At 37.5% G+C, this 15,781-nt stretch overlaps 1 protein-coding gene across 8 annotated transcripts in view; it reads right to left on the reverse strand.

Annotated features, from left to right (window-relative positions):
- Positions 1 to 15,781, reverse strand: part of NIN (ninein) — a 92,446-nt gene that overhangs the window by 4,953 nt on the left and 71,712 nt on the right. For 6 of the 8 annotated variants that reach the window (XM_081047319.1, XM_081047321.1, XM_081047320.1 and 3 more), the window contains 7 exons: positions 13,959 to 14,081; positions 13,110 to 13,223; positions 12,190 to 12,336; positions 10,753 to 10,932; positions 9,503 to 9,652; positions 6,773 to 6,874; positions 2,478 to 2,678 (listed from right to left, as the gene is read on the reverse strand). In XM_081047319.1, coding sequence (XP_080903445.1) covers positions 2,478 to 2,678; positions 6,773 to 6,874; positions 9,503 to 9,652; positions 10,753 to 10,932; positions 12,190 to 12,336; positions 13,110 to 13,223; positions 13,959 to 14,081 — 1,017 coding nt within the window. Of the gene's footprint in view, positions 1 to 2,477; positions 2,679 to 3,916; positions 3,978 to 6,772; positions 6,875 to 9,502; positions 9,653 to 10,752; positions 10,933 to 12,189; positions 12,337 to 13,109; positions 13,224 to 13,958; positions 14,082 to 15,781 lie in introns of all 8 variants that reach the window. The other 2 variants (XR_013993279.1, XR_013993280.1) reach the window with 1 other exon arrangement.

The raw sequence follows: 15,781 nt of genomic DNA on the forward strand, positions 1-15,781 counted from the left end.
GCAAGTGGTACACTTCACCCTGATGTCCAGATTATATTTTTGGGGGGAGTCTCAGTTCACACATTGATAATGCAAACAATTTTTAGGCACACACATTGACACCACATATGCAAGCAAAGCAACACAAAGGCAGAAGAAATCACATCACTCCACACACAGAGACAACGTGCAGATTCTAATAAGCTTAAAATGAGTGTCAGCTCAGCTACCAGGAACAGGAGAACCCATAGTGTCATTCTAGTGAGAGCAATAAGCAGTCCAGCCTGCCATCTGACTGGAGGGTATTTTTTTTAGTACAGAAATCTAAACATTTTTGGCTACCTAATCCTGAAGTAATTGGAGTGCTGGGATTTTTTTTTTTTTTAAATATTGGTGGGTGGGTTCAGAAGAACATGCTTTGAAAATAGTGTGTATGAGAAAGCAATGAGTAGAATCTTAGCCTAATCATTTGGTTTGAAATGTCCATTAAAAATTGAGGTCAAAGGGGGCGGCTGGTTAGCTCAGTTGGTTACAGCGTGGTGCTTTTAACAACAAGGTTGCCGGTTCAATCCCCACTTGGGCCACTGTGAGCTGCGCCCTCCACAACTAGACTGAAGCAACTACTTGACTTGGAGCTGATGGCTCCTGGAAAAACACACTTAAATAAAAAGTTAAAAAAAAAATTGAGGTCAAGGTTTTATAATGCAATTCTGTAATGAAGGGTGGAAACACCCCACCTTCTGTCAATACCCCACCTTCACAATTTTAATTCAAGAATTTAATTTTAATATTTGAAAATTGAAGTGGAATGCAGGAAGCTTCTAAAAACAGATATTAAAGCACAAGAGACTTTTTTTTTAAGAGTTGTTGGAAAGAATAGATGACAGGTGTACATCATGATAAAGTGTAGCTATCTCCTAGTAGAGGAAAAGAGAACTGCTCTAATGTATGATTACAATGTTAACGTGACTTTGCAAAGCCACTTTGAGGGGATTACAGAACAAGTTGGGAAATTGCTTATCAAATGTCAGTTGACAAGCAAGGCATTAGACAACAGAGGAGCATCCAAACCAGAAAGAATTAATTTAGAATTCTACAAACTAAGGAGTATTTTTTATTTTAGTTGTAATTCTGAATAAACTAAATGGGTAAGACCAAAGAGTTCAGAGACTCTGGAAAAGGATGATTATTATTTCTTTTGTTTGTTTCATGATTTATTGTGTTTAATACATTCTATGATATACAGAGGGTCCCAAAAAAATGTGTACTCATTTTAAGAAAGGAAAAAACTATTAAAATTGTAATACTCAATATATACCAACAACAAAAGATGATACAAGTCACGTTTGACTTCTGCAATTACAAGAGGTGCTCAAAGTGGTTACCATCAGCGTCCAGACACTTCTGATTATGGTGAACTACTGCTTGAGCAACGTTGACCAAAGTGTCCACTTGTACACATTTTGGGGGCAACCCCGATATATCATAATACCAATATGTGAACTGTACGAGGTAGGGATCAGAACCATAAGAAAAAGATGCCCACATTCTTCCAGGAGAAATGAGAAAGAATGAATTTGTTTATTACATAAGATGTAAGATCACCAGATCAAAAGTTCAGGATTACACATTACAGCAGTGGGATCTGGGGAGGTTGTACAAGATAAATTCACAATTCTATAGATGAGCTGTACTTAGTGCTCTTGTACTTCCTCAGGAATAAGGAAAGGGACCCATGTGTTTTCTTTCTTATAATTTGACCTCTTGACAAGTAGTATGCTAGCCTATGGGAAAATAAGTAATAAGTTCATCCTTATGAAAATGGATGATTATGAATGAAGCACTGAAGAGAAATAACTATTTGAAAACCTAGATAATATAAGATTGTGTCTGGTAGCGAGCTGAGATAATGCTAACTCAAAAAGAAGGGGAGGCAAATTTTTATTTTCTTAAAAATACACCTTTTTTAATCATGTAGTTTGAAAAACTCTAAGTTAAGCGAACTATGTCAACTACACAGAGTCACTGACTACACATTCTACCTGGTTGGGAAAAGTCCCTACTTGTGAATTCCATGGAAATCAGCAGGCTGCCCCCTCTGGTACAGGAAAACCCAGGATGCTTTGTTAGTAATGCACATCCTAGAGCTGCACTTGAATTCTGTAATATTTTTGGCATCAGACAAGAATGTTAGGTCAAATGTGCACTATGCTCAAGCGATCCTGCTACTTTGTCATCAATTACAAATGTGCAAAGTAGACCCAGAATATACAATGACCTGGCTTAGAAGTTGAGAGCTCAAAAACAGCACTGCAAAAAAACCAAAAATAAAACAGGCACTGTCATTCTGTGGATTTGTAATACAGGTGAGGTGTAACTCTCTGACGGAAGAGTTACATTCTTTATCCCCACCTTCCAACTGGTAGAACTTCAAATAAACAGGTAAAATTAAATTAGGTGATCTGAGCTTACAATGAGAAGGAAAAAGAGCCTCATACCTGTGGTGTGTTGGTTTCCGAGGTCCTGTTTTCAAGTTCCTCCTGCAGGCGCTGGTTTATCCTTTCTGCCTGCAGCAGCTGGTGCTGAAGCTGCAGAAACTGCTCCCTGGGCACCACGGCACAGGCTTGCTGCTGGAGCAGCCGCAGGTCCCAAGCAGGAGGGGATGGGCTAAGCGTCCCCGTGGACCTCACATACTGCATCTGGAGGAAAAGGGCAAAGCCCTGGTCAGCGGCACTGCCTGCAATCACACAGCTGCTCTTGGACGTGTCAATCAGAGTGCAAGCAAGCCTACTGACCCACTGATAACTGGAAAACAGGGTGGGCCCTGAGCCTGAGTAAGAAGTAAATGGGAAGAATCCTTTTGCTTAGGAGATAATATCATTAATAAATAAGAAGGCCTTCTTGGATGGTTCAGACTTAACTCACTCTTGAGTGACCATCGGGTATGAGGGACAGGATGTACATGATATGTTTGAATTCTACTCCATTTTCTTCTTACACTAGAACATTTAGTTATCCCTCTTTAAAAAACAACAACCAGGGTTGGAGTAGGCAAAGGGGAGAACGTGGTTGTGCTTTAGGGCTTGCCACTTTACTGACTATTCATAAAGACTCTTAAAAGCACATGTTCAATGACTACATATTTTCCAAGTTAGCAATTTTTTTCAAAGAATTTCATCTTGCATCTAAAATTATTTTAACCTATCTTAGTTTATCAATGTTATACTTTTAAATAGCACAATTAAGGCAATTCTGGGGTAGAAGGTGATATCCCAGAATCTCTGGGAACTGAAGTACATGGAATAGAAGTATTTCTTCAAGACAATGAGAAAATGGTATGTGTATCACACGTCAATCATATTGGGGCGAGGAAAAAGGAGACTGCCCTGCATCTGGCCAGTGAAGCATGCCAGTTCACATCTGTCGACACATTAGCAGACACTGGAAGGCATGCAACACACATGTCCAAGTACTAAACTCAAGGAGTATCTCCCGGCTTGTGAGAAGGGAAAACGGTCCTCTAAGACACAACTCTAATTAAATGTTGTCATGAAACGTCAGAGCCACTATCCATTTCCTTAAATCTAAATTTCTGAGGTGGGCCGTTACCCATTTTGAAATATTTGTTATAGATTCAAAAAAACCCATCACTTTATTTTCAGGAATAAAGTGTATGGAGAATTATGATGCCATGATTTTTATAACAGTGGGACGTTTTTCTTCACACGTCTTCAAATACCGAGTTTTAAATACTGAGGAAAATCCTGATATAAATGTGAACAGAGACACATTTCACACTTCAAGCAAAATGAAAATGAATACTGGCTCTTACCTTAAGTACTTATTAACTGTTATAGTCAGTAGGAATGATTACATAAACAAAGGGTTTAATGAGATGTCTCCATGCTATGACATTCATTGAAAGAGAGTGTTCTACCTTCACACACTATCTCAGGCAGAGAACTGCACCCTTCTCTGCAACTTCCAACCACAGAGTTCTAGGTACAGGTTAGCCACAGATAAAACAAAAACAAACAAAAGAAAATTACAGAGGTTATATAAAGAAGAAAAGGATGAGTTATAAAAAGAGAAAGAACAGTACAAACTGGGTATATTATATACCTGAATGTGTGTGCTCTAGGAAGAATTTACAAAAGGGCAACATTTACATGTCTCTGTATATACGTTTTACAGATATTAAAATATCTTATAGCTCTAATCCTACAACCTCTTCCTTATGTACAGTAATTTGGTTGGTTTGTGAGCCTGCCACCTTTACCTCCACTCATCCCAGTATAATTATTTATAAGATTCCAGGTCCAGCATGGAATGGATCTGATGTTAAAATCCTTGCCATTTGGAGATGCAGAATGTAAACTATAAAAATTTTATTGTTCAAGTATCTGAACTGTTGGCTATCATAGGTACACAGCAGACTGAAGAACTGCTGATATAGTCTGTAATCTTTTTTTTTAAAGGTTCAAAATGAATTGTTTATAGAACATTGCTTTATATAGTTGAATAAGCCCTGGGGTGGGAGTCAAATTCTTCCATTCCCTTGTCTAATGATTTGGGATCTTTAGTTACATTGGGGTAGGAGTATGTATTGTATTTGATCAGTGGCTTTTTTTTATTTTTTATTTTTTATTTATTTATTTTTTTTTTTGATCAGTGGCTTTTAAACTGGCATATAGGGATGAGGAGAGACTCCTTCACCCAAGGGAGTGTATACACAAGATGAGAATCACCTAGAAAGCTTCAGAAATTCCTTGATCCCAAAGATTCTGATGAAGGAACATCTTCCTGTCTGCCTTTTGCCATTCACCCAAACCCCATGAGAATCCTCCTCAGAATGAGAGGAATGTACATATCCCTCAGGTGAGCTGGGTACAAAAAATGGCGTGAAAACCACCGTATATCTCTCAAATTGGCCTAATCTATAGATATCATAACATAAATAAAAATCCAATTTGTAGAGCTGGTGGGAGGAGGAAAAGGGAGTTATTGCTTAATAGTTAGAATTTCTGTCTGGGGTGATGAAAAAGTTTTAGAAGTAAGTGGTGATGATTATAGAACATTGTGAATATAATTAATGCCACTGAACTGTACACTTAAAAATTATTAAAATGGCAAATTTCATGTACATATGTATACGTAATTTTAAAAATGAATATAATATACCAAAACCACTGAATTGTACATTTTCAATAAGTGAATTGTATCGTATGTGAATTATACTTCAATAAAACTGCTAAAGAATTTAATTTGTATATGTCGATACAGAGTTAATAGCTCAGCCTCATTTCCTAAAGAAAGTTTTGTTAGAATAGGTAATGTATAAGATGCTCTTTTCAGTGTTCCAATGGAAAACTCATGCTTTTTCTTTATTTAGCTCTAGTGCCAAGAACACTCAATTTCCCTCATCCATTAGCAAATATTTACTAGGAGATCAGAGAGAAAAATAATGAGGGAAAATTGCTTATGACAGCTAATAATGCAAAGTAGGCCTGGGAGATAAGGGAGCTTCCAAGGCCAGCGAGAGCAGGTGGGAGAACTGGCCTGTTGGCAGAGTGTTTGGAGAGGATCTAGCCGGGATTAAGTACATACCCCGCTACTTTTCAATTTGGTATTAGACACAGCAGGCCCGGATTCAGATGTCTTATTCATTGCAGTATATAATTATTTCATCAGAAAAGCATATCTACATCTAAACACAGCCCACAGCTCAGGGTTTTGAACACATTTATTATATGCTGCCAGAGAAAACAAATGGTTTGGATTTCCTATTTATAGTTTCACTAAACTCCCTATTTATGGATAAATCAGACAACCTAAAAGTAACAGAAACCTCAGTGGTTATTTACATGTCAATGCAATATGTTTGCCCATATTTCCCAGTTAAAATCCAAGCTTCTACTTCAAGTTACCTTTGTGTGTGTCCAGATTCACAAGAAAATATTTAAATCTCTCCCTTCCTATAATTCTGGCTTAAAAATATTTGTATACATAGTACTTTTTAAGAACACAAAAAGACATTTTTCTACCCATGCCTTTTTACCTTATATAAATTTTACAGTTCACTTAACACTGAATTAATTCTTTCATCTATCCAAAGCAAAGTATCTCAATGAAATTATAACTTATTAAGGAGAATTTGTACACAAGTTGTTTCACAGCCTTTAATTGTTCTTAGTATTCAGAAAGCAATCCAGTAAACAGACCCCCAGTGTCCAAGCTGATCCATTTTACAAATCCGTTTTTATATTTAACAGATGTACCTCTCACAAGGCAGTGCTGAGTTACTAACATAGTAATGAACAGTGGCAACACTTGAAAGTTAAACTTCTACATGCTAATGCTCTCAAATTCCCTGCATGGATTTTCTCCTCACCAAAGAAGTTGTTAGAGAGCAATCCATAGCTACAAAACACTGCCACATGGGAGGGAGGTATCAGGAAACTGTCACAACCATAGCAATGAGGAGAGAGCTCTGCACCAGTTGCAGACACAGTTCCTGCCACTTGAATTTGCTGAGGTACAGGTCCTTACATTTTAGGATAATCAACATTGTTTCTTTCTCCGTGAAGAATTATGAATTCCTGTGACTGTGTAATTAAGCTAAAATGTCTATTAAACTTAGTAAGATAGACCAAAGAATTCAGCTTGGCAATGTACGTAGATTTTCACTTTTTCCATAATACAAATTCAACGCTGTGCTAGTCTCTCCCAACAAATGGCTCATTCATGGATTAAAATAGTCTTCATAGCTAAGGCCATTTGCTTAAAAGCTTACCTCCATTAGCTGCTCATCCAGTTTTACTTGTTTCTTTTTCAGGCCTTCGGTTTCCAAATGAATTGTTTCTAATTCTCGTTCAAGCGAATTCATCTGATTGACCTGTTAAAAAAACAGAAAATTCCCTTTAAAGAAACAAACCAACCAAACAAACAAACAAACCCACCTGAGTTTGTCTACTTTATTTGGACAAGTTCACACTAGTCAGAAATCTCAGCTCTTGGAAGAAAGTTGAGTTCATTCTTCAAAAACAAAACAAAACAATATAATTTGTGCACTGATTGGAATATTACTCAGGCATAAAAAAGAATGAAATCTTGCCACTTGTGACAGCACGTAAGGACCTAAAAGACATTTTGCTAAGTGAAATAAGTCAGACAGAGAAAGACAAATACCATATGATTTCACCTACATGTGGAATCTAAAAGACAAAATAAACAAACAAGCAAAACAGAAACAGACTCAGATCCAGAGAACATTTTGCTGGTTGCCAGATGGGAGGGGTGAAATGGGTGAAAAAGGGGGAGGGATTAAGAAGTACAATTTGCCAGTTACAAAAACAGTCACAGGGATGTAAACTATAGCATAGGGAATACAGTCAAAATATTGTAATAACTATGTATGGTGTCAGATGGGTACTACAATTATTGGGGTGATCACTTCATAAATTATATAAATGTCTAATCACTATGTTGTATACCTGGAACTAATATCGTATGTCAACTGTAATTGAAAAGTTAAAAAATTATTTAAAAAGATATTCAGTGCATTGATTACATTTAAGTAGTCTAGTTTTAATCACCGCGCCTCACACAGAACAGATTCCTTAAGGCAGGTGGCTTTCAAACTTCAATGCCACTCACTGTATGAAATACGTTGTTTCTTGCAACCCAGAGAATAAATCCACACCGACATGTACATATATATGCATAATCAGTTTTAAGTACATATCACTGAAAGAAAAATTTCATGAAATAATACTTTTCCATTACTCTAATATTTTGCAGTACATTTTATTAGTAAAAAATATTCCCTATGTTTTACCTTACATCCCCATGACTATTTTTTAACTACCAATTTGTACTTCTCAATGCCTTTACCTTTTTCACCCTGCCCCTAACCCCCATTTATCACGTCGATAAATCTAGTACCCACCTGATACCATACATAGTTATTATAATGTTATTGATTATATTCCTTATGCTACACCCTACACTCTTATGACTATTTTGTAACAACCAATTTTTATAATCCCTACCCCTCACCCATCTCCCTAGCCCCCTTCCACCTGGAAACCATCAAAATGTTCCATGAGTCTCCATTTTTGGAGTTCTCCTTATTATAGAAAGAATCTAATGAGCTAAAGAACACTGTGATTCACAATATTGCTAAGTAGAAAACATATGACACTTTTCTAGAACGCTGATTTTCACCTCTATCAAAAAGAGCTGAAGAGAGTAGCAAGAACTGTTAAATGGAATGTAATCTCTCCAGGTATATGTGAATTCATTGTTATTTGAAAACCTATCATTAGACTTTTCCCTTAGTGAGCAGCTGGATGAAACCCACTACCTTTCTTGAAAAGTTTACTTGAATGTACCTAAAATTAAATGACATTTCAGCTTTAGAGCACACCCAGTCTTCTTACTGCCAAAGGTCATCATCACTTTCACTTAAAAAAACTTAAACTTAAAAAAACTTAAAAAAACATTTAATGAAATTTTTATAACAAAATAAATGACCGTTCATCATTCTCCCCAGATTTGTAAACATACCATAATTTCCAGAAGAGGAAGGTACCAGTGAAAACTCAAACTCGCAGAGCAAAACTGGTCTAGAACTCTAACTTCATGGCACAAAGTATAGAAAGCACACAGAACTGTGCTACAGAGGTCTAAACAGGCAGTAGCCAGTCTCCTAGATGGTTCCCCAAAATCTTCACCTCTTGGTCTCACACCCTCGCATGATCCCCTCCCACACAATACCAGGGTTATTAGTCTGTGCGACCAGTAGAATACAGCAGAAATGATGGTATGTCATCTCTGCAATTATTAATAGCTTAGAAAAGGTAGTACAGCTTCCATCTTGGTCTATTGCGATCTCTCCCTCCTATCACTCACTGCCCCGTCCTGAGAAAAGGCCCTGGTGGTAAGGAGCTGAGGCCTCTGGCAATCAGTCAGCAAGGAAACGAAGCCTCCTCCTAACAGTTATATGAATGAAGCTGGAAGTGGACCTTCTAGTTCCAGTGAAGCCTTCAGTTGAAGACAACACCAGCTGATATCTGGACTGCAACCTCATGAGAGACCCTGAGCTAGAACCACTCAGCTAAGCTGCTTCTGAATTCCTGACCCACAGAAATCGTAAGACAACAAATGTTGGTTGTTTTAATTTGTTATACAGCAACAGATAATACAGATCTTGTTAAGATGTTCCTAATATTCAGGCCCTATAGATTTTACTAAATTACACAGGCTCTCTAATACTACTGAAGATAGATGATCAGCCGTCTTCTTTATGACAGCTTAAAATTAATTGCTCCTTTTCAACCATCATGCAATAAAAAAGAAGTACGATACTGCTTTCACAAGACGACAAAAGCATAGACATAAGGAATAACCAAACTATGCCACTGTAGTTATTTCCTTGGAAACACACAGGAGAAGAAACTCACACTTAGGGACACAACATAGTCAGAACATAGACACGTGGTACAAACTCTTAAAAACTCACCTTCCTGTTAGTAGGAGACCGTTCCTTTTGAAACTCTTCACATTCTCTCTTTAAGCTCAACTTCTCCTGCTCTGAGGGCTTCAACGTACCTGAGGAGTTTAGATGTTTTTGGTGCTTGGGGGTAAGAAGGTTGGATTCCAGTTGACGGACCTAAGGAGAACCAATGTAAGAGGAAGAAATGCTAATATGATCACAGAGCCAGGAGAAACAAATGATGAGCATATGGAAAGGTTTTCTTTAGTGCATGGTTATTGTATTAAAAATACTTTTTTTTTTCAGCCAAGTCTACCAGTTCTTGAAGATTACTTTTGGGGATTTCAAAAGACCCTTTCTAGGTTAGTCTACTTTTAGTCTGGTATGTCTAAAAACCCAACACTGTAAGGAACAGACAAGGAAGAAGGGGACTCCTGGCTCTACCAACCCGCTAGGAGTCAAGGAAACAGACACAGGCCTAGGTCCTTCTGCTCTGACATGAGCGTAATAGCCAGTGCCTATTAAGGAGTGAATGAGGTGACATGTCCATCGACTGTGTCTTGGGCTGTTCACCCCTGAAGCAATGTATTCACCTCAGCTAAGTTCCTGCAGACAGCAACCATGTCTATTGTTCAGCACTGCAACTTGAGGGAGGGCAGAGTTTCTGGCACCGCGTAGGAGCCAGAATGAGTATCTGCAGCATTTCAGAGAGTTCCTCCTTGAAAGAGGTGTGTAAGTATAGGTCAACCATAGGTGGCCACTATAGTTAGCAGAGGTAAAGAATTTAAACACCAGCTTAGTGGTTGGAAGAGAGGATCTTTAAAGACCATTTGAACCTAGGAAGATTGAAGTCTAATCCTAAAGGCCATTCTAATCTCTAAACCTTGAAATAACCTTTAAAAAGGTTACAAGGAGTTAGACCAACCAGATTTGAGTCTAGTTTTGCCATTTTGGTACCACTAGTCTTGGTGTCTAGCCTATTTGAATGACAAATATATGGTTAACATAATTCCCATGAGTCTATAGTTTGAAAATGAGGATTAAACTCACAGCTGTTAATACAGAACTGCTTATAGAAAATGAAATATACTGTACAAACACACCAGGATAAAATTAAATGAAAGTAAATGATGAATTATACTGTCTTAAAATCCGTCTGCCATAGCAGAATACTGAAATCCATATCCTAGAACCATTTCAATCATCTCAAACATTCATTTCCATATCAAACTAAGCATTTCCAAATATATACCACCATGTGCCACTTTCTGAGTTACCTTCTCCCGGGAGTGTGTGAGTTCCGCTTTGGTGTTCTGCACCACATTTTGGAATCTCTCATTCTCTTGCCAAAGCAGCTGTTGTTCCTCATTCCTCAGATGATCCAACTTGTCCCAAGAGAGGCTTTGCTGCTGGTTATGGAATCTTGAGGGATGGGTGGCTACTTCTGGGGCCCAGTTCTTAAGAGAGAATTGCAGAGTTAAGCCTTAAAAACAAGCTGATTTCTGTTTTTTGAGTGTCATATTTATTTAATGGCAGCAATTCTTAGAAAGCACATGTTAACCTTCGCCTTTGTCTTCTAATGGGAGTAAGTGTATGTACATATAAATATTTTTAGAAAACCTGGTATTATTGGGGTTTGATTAAAAAAAGGTTTGCAAATTCTCTGTTTAAAACCGTCTTTGGCAAAATAGCCCCATCAAGTCTAACAGCAAAGGTGATTGTAGGGCAAGTCCCAGTTCCACACAGGACCTAGGTGCATAGAGATTGGTGGCCTTACAAACTGCCTCATTCTTATGAAGTTATTCTTTGAACCCAGACAACTGCTCTTTGGTTAACAGAGGACACAGAAGGAACTCTGAAATGCACGGCTAACTTGAAAAGTTTCACAAGCTAAACTCTACTTCCATTTTCACATATGTAATCATATCCTTTTTTTAGACTCCAAAGCACATATTGTCCAAGTAATTGAGGCCTGAACACAGGAACGTGTTTTAATCTATCAAAGTGATTTTTTGGATCCTGAAAAATGCTTTAAAAAGTAAAAAAGGTAACACAACTAGATAAGCCTTTTGCCTTTAAGCCAAAACATGAAAAAGGAAAAAAGGTACAATCCCATTTTGAGAAAAATGTCAGCCCAGAAGTAATTTTTTTTAAATGGAAACAACTATTTTATTTTTTAAAAATCACCGTTAAAAAGTATCACCAGGAGATAAAATAACTGAATGAATGCCTACTTTTATGGGAGAACAAAATCTTAACATCTACCCCAAGGCTTACATTGTTCTTTCTTTATGTACAGATGAAGCAGCATTGTGATATATTAAGATGAGACACACTTTCTACAACATCAAAATATTTTTGTTTTACTGCAACAAAATAACTCAACCTGGTCTTTTGACTTGTGCAATACAAAAAGTTACCTTGCCACTATGGTTCCATTTATGTGAAGTTCAGAAATGAGCACCCCTAACCTATGGTGGCAGAGGGTAGAGAAGGGGATCCTTGGGCTTAACAACCAGAAGGGACACAGAGAACCTGCTGGGAAGTGGAAATGTTCTCTACTTGGAGTGGTCGTTACACAAACACAAACATACATACACAGGTATGTAAACTACCCTATTCCACACATACATGTATTTAATCAAGTTATAGACTTAAAATGTGTACACTTTACTGTATAAAGTTATACCTCAATTAGAAAAAAAGAAAATTACCTTGTCACCTGCATTTTGAAGTTGCTTATGTAATGACATTACTTCTTGTTTTAAAGCCTCCTTTTCCTGCTGAGTCACTCGTAGGTCGGATTTAATCTGGGACATTTGCAGGTTTACATCCTGCAGGGTTTCCTCTAAACTCTGAACCTGCATCATGAAAACAGTCTTACACTGTGATCCAAAGCCTTGTGGTGTCACCTACAGCATGTCCAGATATGAACGAGCTAGGACAGGAGAACATCCATGTCCATTCTGTTTCTGCTTATTACATCTGGCTCTGTCCAGTCACTGTGGAAACCCAATATATTATGTATATTTACAGGATATTAAATTATATTTAGGATAATGATGAGCTATGCCTGGAGTAAGATATCGCTGATATAGTCATCTAGTGTATTATCAAGTGACACCTTACAGAACCAATGAGTACCAGCTGGCATCACAAAAGATGGTTACCTAATTTTATAGAAATTATGTTTTAGGCTCTGGTGCTGGTTTGTAAAGGACCTCTTAGTTAAAAATAAAAATATGCATTTGTAGAACCCCACTCCATACTAACATCTCAATTATTTCAATTAAAAAACTGAATTTTTAAAAGGAATGTTGATAGACAACTATAATCGGGCATGAACCTGCCTTAGAAATCCTATTCCTAAATTAGGAACAAGTAGTCCTTTTCATACACTATTCTCAAGCTTTCATCAATAAGTAATCTCATAATGATGAGATAATCTTATAATAATGAACTTTGAGAGAAATATTCAAATTATTTCACTACACTACAAGGATGTACCAAATATTAGCCAAATTGAATCATTCTGAGCCATACGTTCATCCAGAATATTCTTTTCACTGAGAGTTCTGTTGGAAGATACAGGAAAATACTAACCATGCAGCTGAAACAAGAATTGTCCACATACCTTTTCCTGTGAAGCTACTAACTGCACCTTTAAGCTTTCACTCTGGTGTTCCCAAGACTTCTGTTCTTGCTTCATGGTAGCAATTCTGTGCTCTAAAAGACTTGATTTTGCCAACTGTTTCAGGAAAAGAAAAGATGTAATGGCATTTTTGCAAACATATCTAAGCCTCGATTTCTATGCCTCCACTTATATTGAAAAATCAAGTACCATCCATTCACATGGGGGAACAGAGCAAGGTAAAAGAAAGATGTTTTCCTGACTGACTAGCCCTGTTCTAACTTTAATTTTGAGGAGTCTCTAATCTTTCTTTCTCATTGCCTCATATTTTGTGGGTGAGAGATGGTGGAACCGGAAGGCAATTATAAATCTCAAGAGTATTATGATAATAGGAAAATATGAACTACCTATTAAGGCAGGTAGGGTAAAAGCAGTGTTTTTGGATTTGCTAGGGAAAATACCATAGCAAAAAAGTGTTTGTCTATGTATAGATCTCAGATTATTAAATACAATAATATTATTTATATTATATATAAGTAAAATAGTGATATATTTTAATAATATTATATATTAAGTACTATGGTTACATAGTAAAATGAGACAAACTTTGTATTACTGTATTTAATAACATAACTATTAAACAACTAATTTAGACTTCTGTTAAAATAATGGCTTCAGGAAATCTAAGGTCACATAATGCCAGCTGAACTCTAAGGTCACATAATGCCTCCTGTTTCAGGAGACTTTGGAACAATCAGGCTAACACGGACGGCCGATATGGCACTGTGCATAGAGAAATCGTCATTATGGTACACATTGTACATTGACGGGAAGAAGTCTTATTTTTACTACCTTATCAACACAGCTATTTAATTCTTCACTTAGAGCTTCCTTTTCTTGCAGCAGTTTTTCATTGTAGCTTAGAACACTAGAAATTTTTTGCTGGCAGTCAGAGAGATCAGGACATCTGTGCAGCTGTAAGAGATAAACAAACAAGCCCTCCCATCACCTCTCATGGCTATATTTATAAAGAGGTATTTATAAACAGGGCATTTTCATGGCTACTGCTATTTCCCCATCTGTAGATATTTCAGAGGATATAGAAACCCTAGTGGACTATAATTAACTTTAACAGAACGTTCCTTGTGTGCTCCTATCCATTCTTTAATGGACTGATGAAATGTGTGCTCAGATGTACTCAACCAGACAGACATTGTTAAATAATGGTCCCAATTTTCTGTTTTACCTTCAGGGTCAAATAAATAACATGCTGCCATCCTGTCATCAATTTCACTTGTGTACTTATAACAGTAGATTTTCCTCATGCCTTTTTAATGAGAAAAAAAAATCTTTTTCTCAAAAATCTCAGTCAAGACTATAGAATTGGCATGAAGCAAGTACAATGTATCAACCCAAGGGTATGTTTAAAGGTAAAACAAGCAGTGTTTCTTCAGCGTGGTCCATGTACCCTTCCCTTGGAAGACACCTAAACTGACTTGCTCAGTAAAAGATTGCTGGTGCGGACACGCTGGCTTCTTGCTGTCCACTTTATGAAGCAAACCAAGGACTTTGCAGGTTCCTTTTCAGCATCAACCTCGGCACTACTGACATTTTGGGGCAGATAATTCTTTGTTGTGGGAGGCCGTCCTGTGCACTTAGAGTAGTTAACAGCATTTCTGGCTTTACTTATTAGATTCCAGGAGCAGCCTCCCACCCCACACCAGGTAGGAAAACCAGAAATGTCCCCAGACACTGCTAAATGTCCCAGGGTGGGAGAGCAACCCTCACCTCTCCCAACCTCTACTTTAAAGAGACTGTTAACACTTCTTAACTCTCCCACAGTTCATACATTTTTAATTTCCTTTTGCTTCACTTGGCTTTCAATTCTTCAATTCTTTATTATCATTATAATTTTATGGCCATCTTTCTATTTCCCTATTTGTTTATTTATTTTTTTAAACTTATTTTTACCCTACCTTTAGCTCTAGGAATAGTATGACAAAATAGCCTTTAAGGGTGGAATATTGCCTTCAACTGGCAACAAATCCAGCCTACCTTACCAATCTAAACACGTCAGAAGGATGCAGGAAATGTATTTTAAAGTACCTGGGCACTGGTTTAATAAAGAACCTTTCTCCTTTGCTCACAACCTTGCTTCCCACCCCCAGACCCTCACAAAGCCTGGTACCATTTTGGGTGCCTACAAATTGGCATGTGACTTCTGCTGATGCTATTTGTGTTTCTTTTCAGTGCAACAGCTAATACAAGTAAAAGTGAAGAGGAGTCATTATGTCATATAGAGCAGCACATGCTTTCTAGGTCAAAGCTTTATGGCAGCCACAATGGGCTGACACTATCCTACTCTCGTGAGCCAAAAGAGTGCCAGGAAACAACTTCTGCCAAAGACAGACAGGGCTCACTGTTTTTCTATCTCATGATTTATATCAACACCTCTACCAAAAGTATGCAATAAAAATGTGCAAATGATGTCCTCATCGTGCTCCTTTCCTCCCAGCTCTGCCCCTTTTCTTCTGATCTCTAGCTTATTAGCAAAGTCACAAAGCACACATTTCACATGCTATGGATTTGGAACCCATCATTATCATCTTAAAGGCTGAACCAACAGACAGACTTTCAAAAGGTTACGGAGAAAAGTAGGCCCAATTAAGATGAAG

Source organism: Rhinolophus hipposideros, assembly GCF_964194185.1.
Source record: "Rhinolophus hipposideros genome assembly, chromosome: 5".
In the NCBI taxonomy this organism is placed as follows: Eukaryota; Metazoa; Chordata; class Mammalia; order Chiroptera; family Rhinolophidae; genus Rhinolophus; species Rhinolophus hipposideros.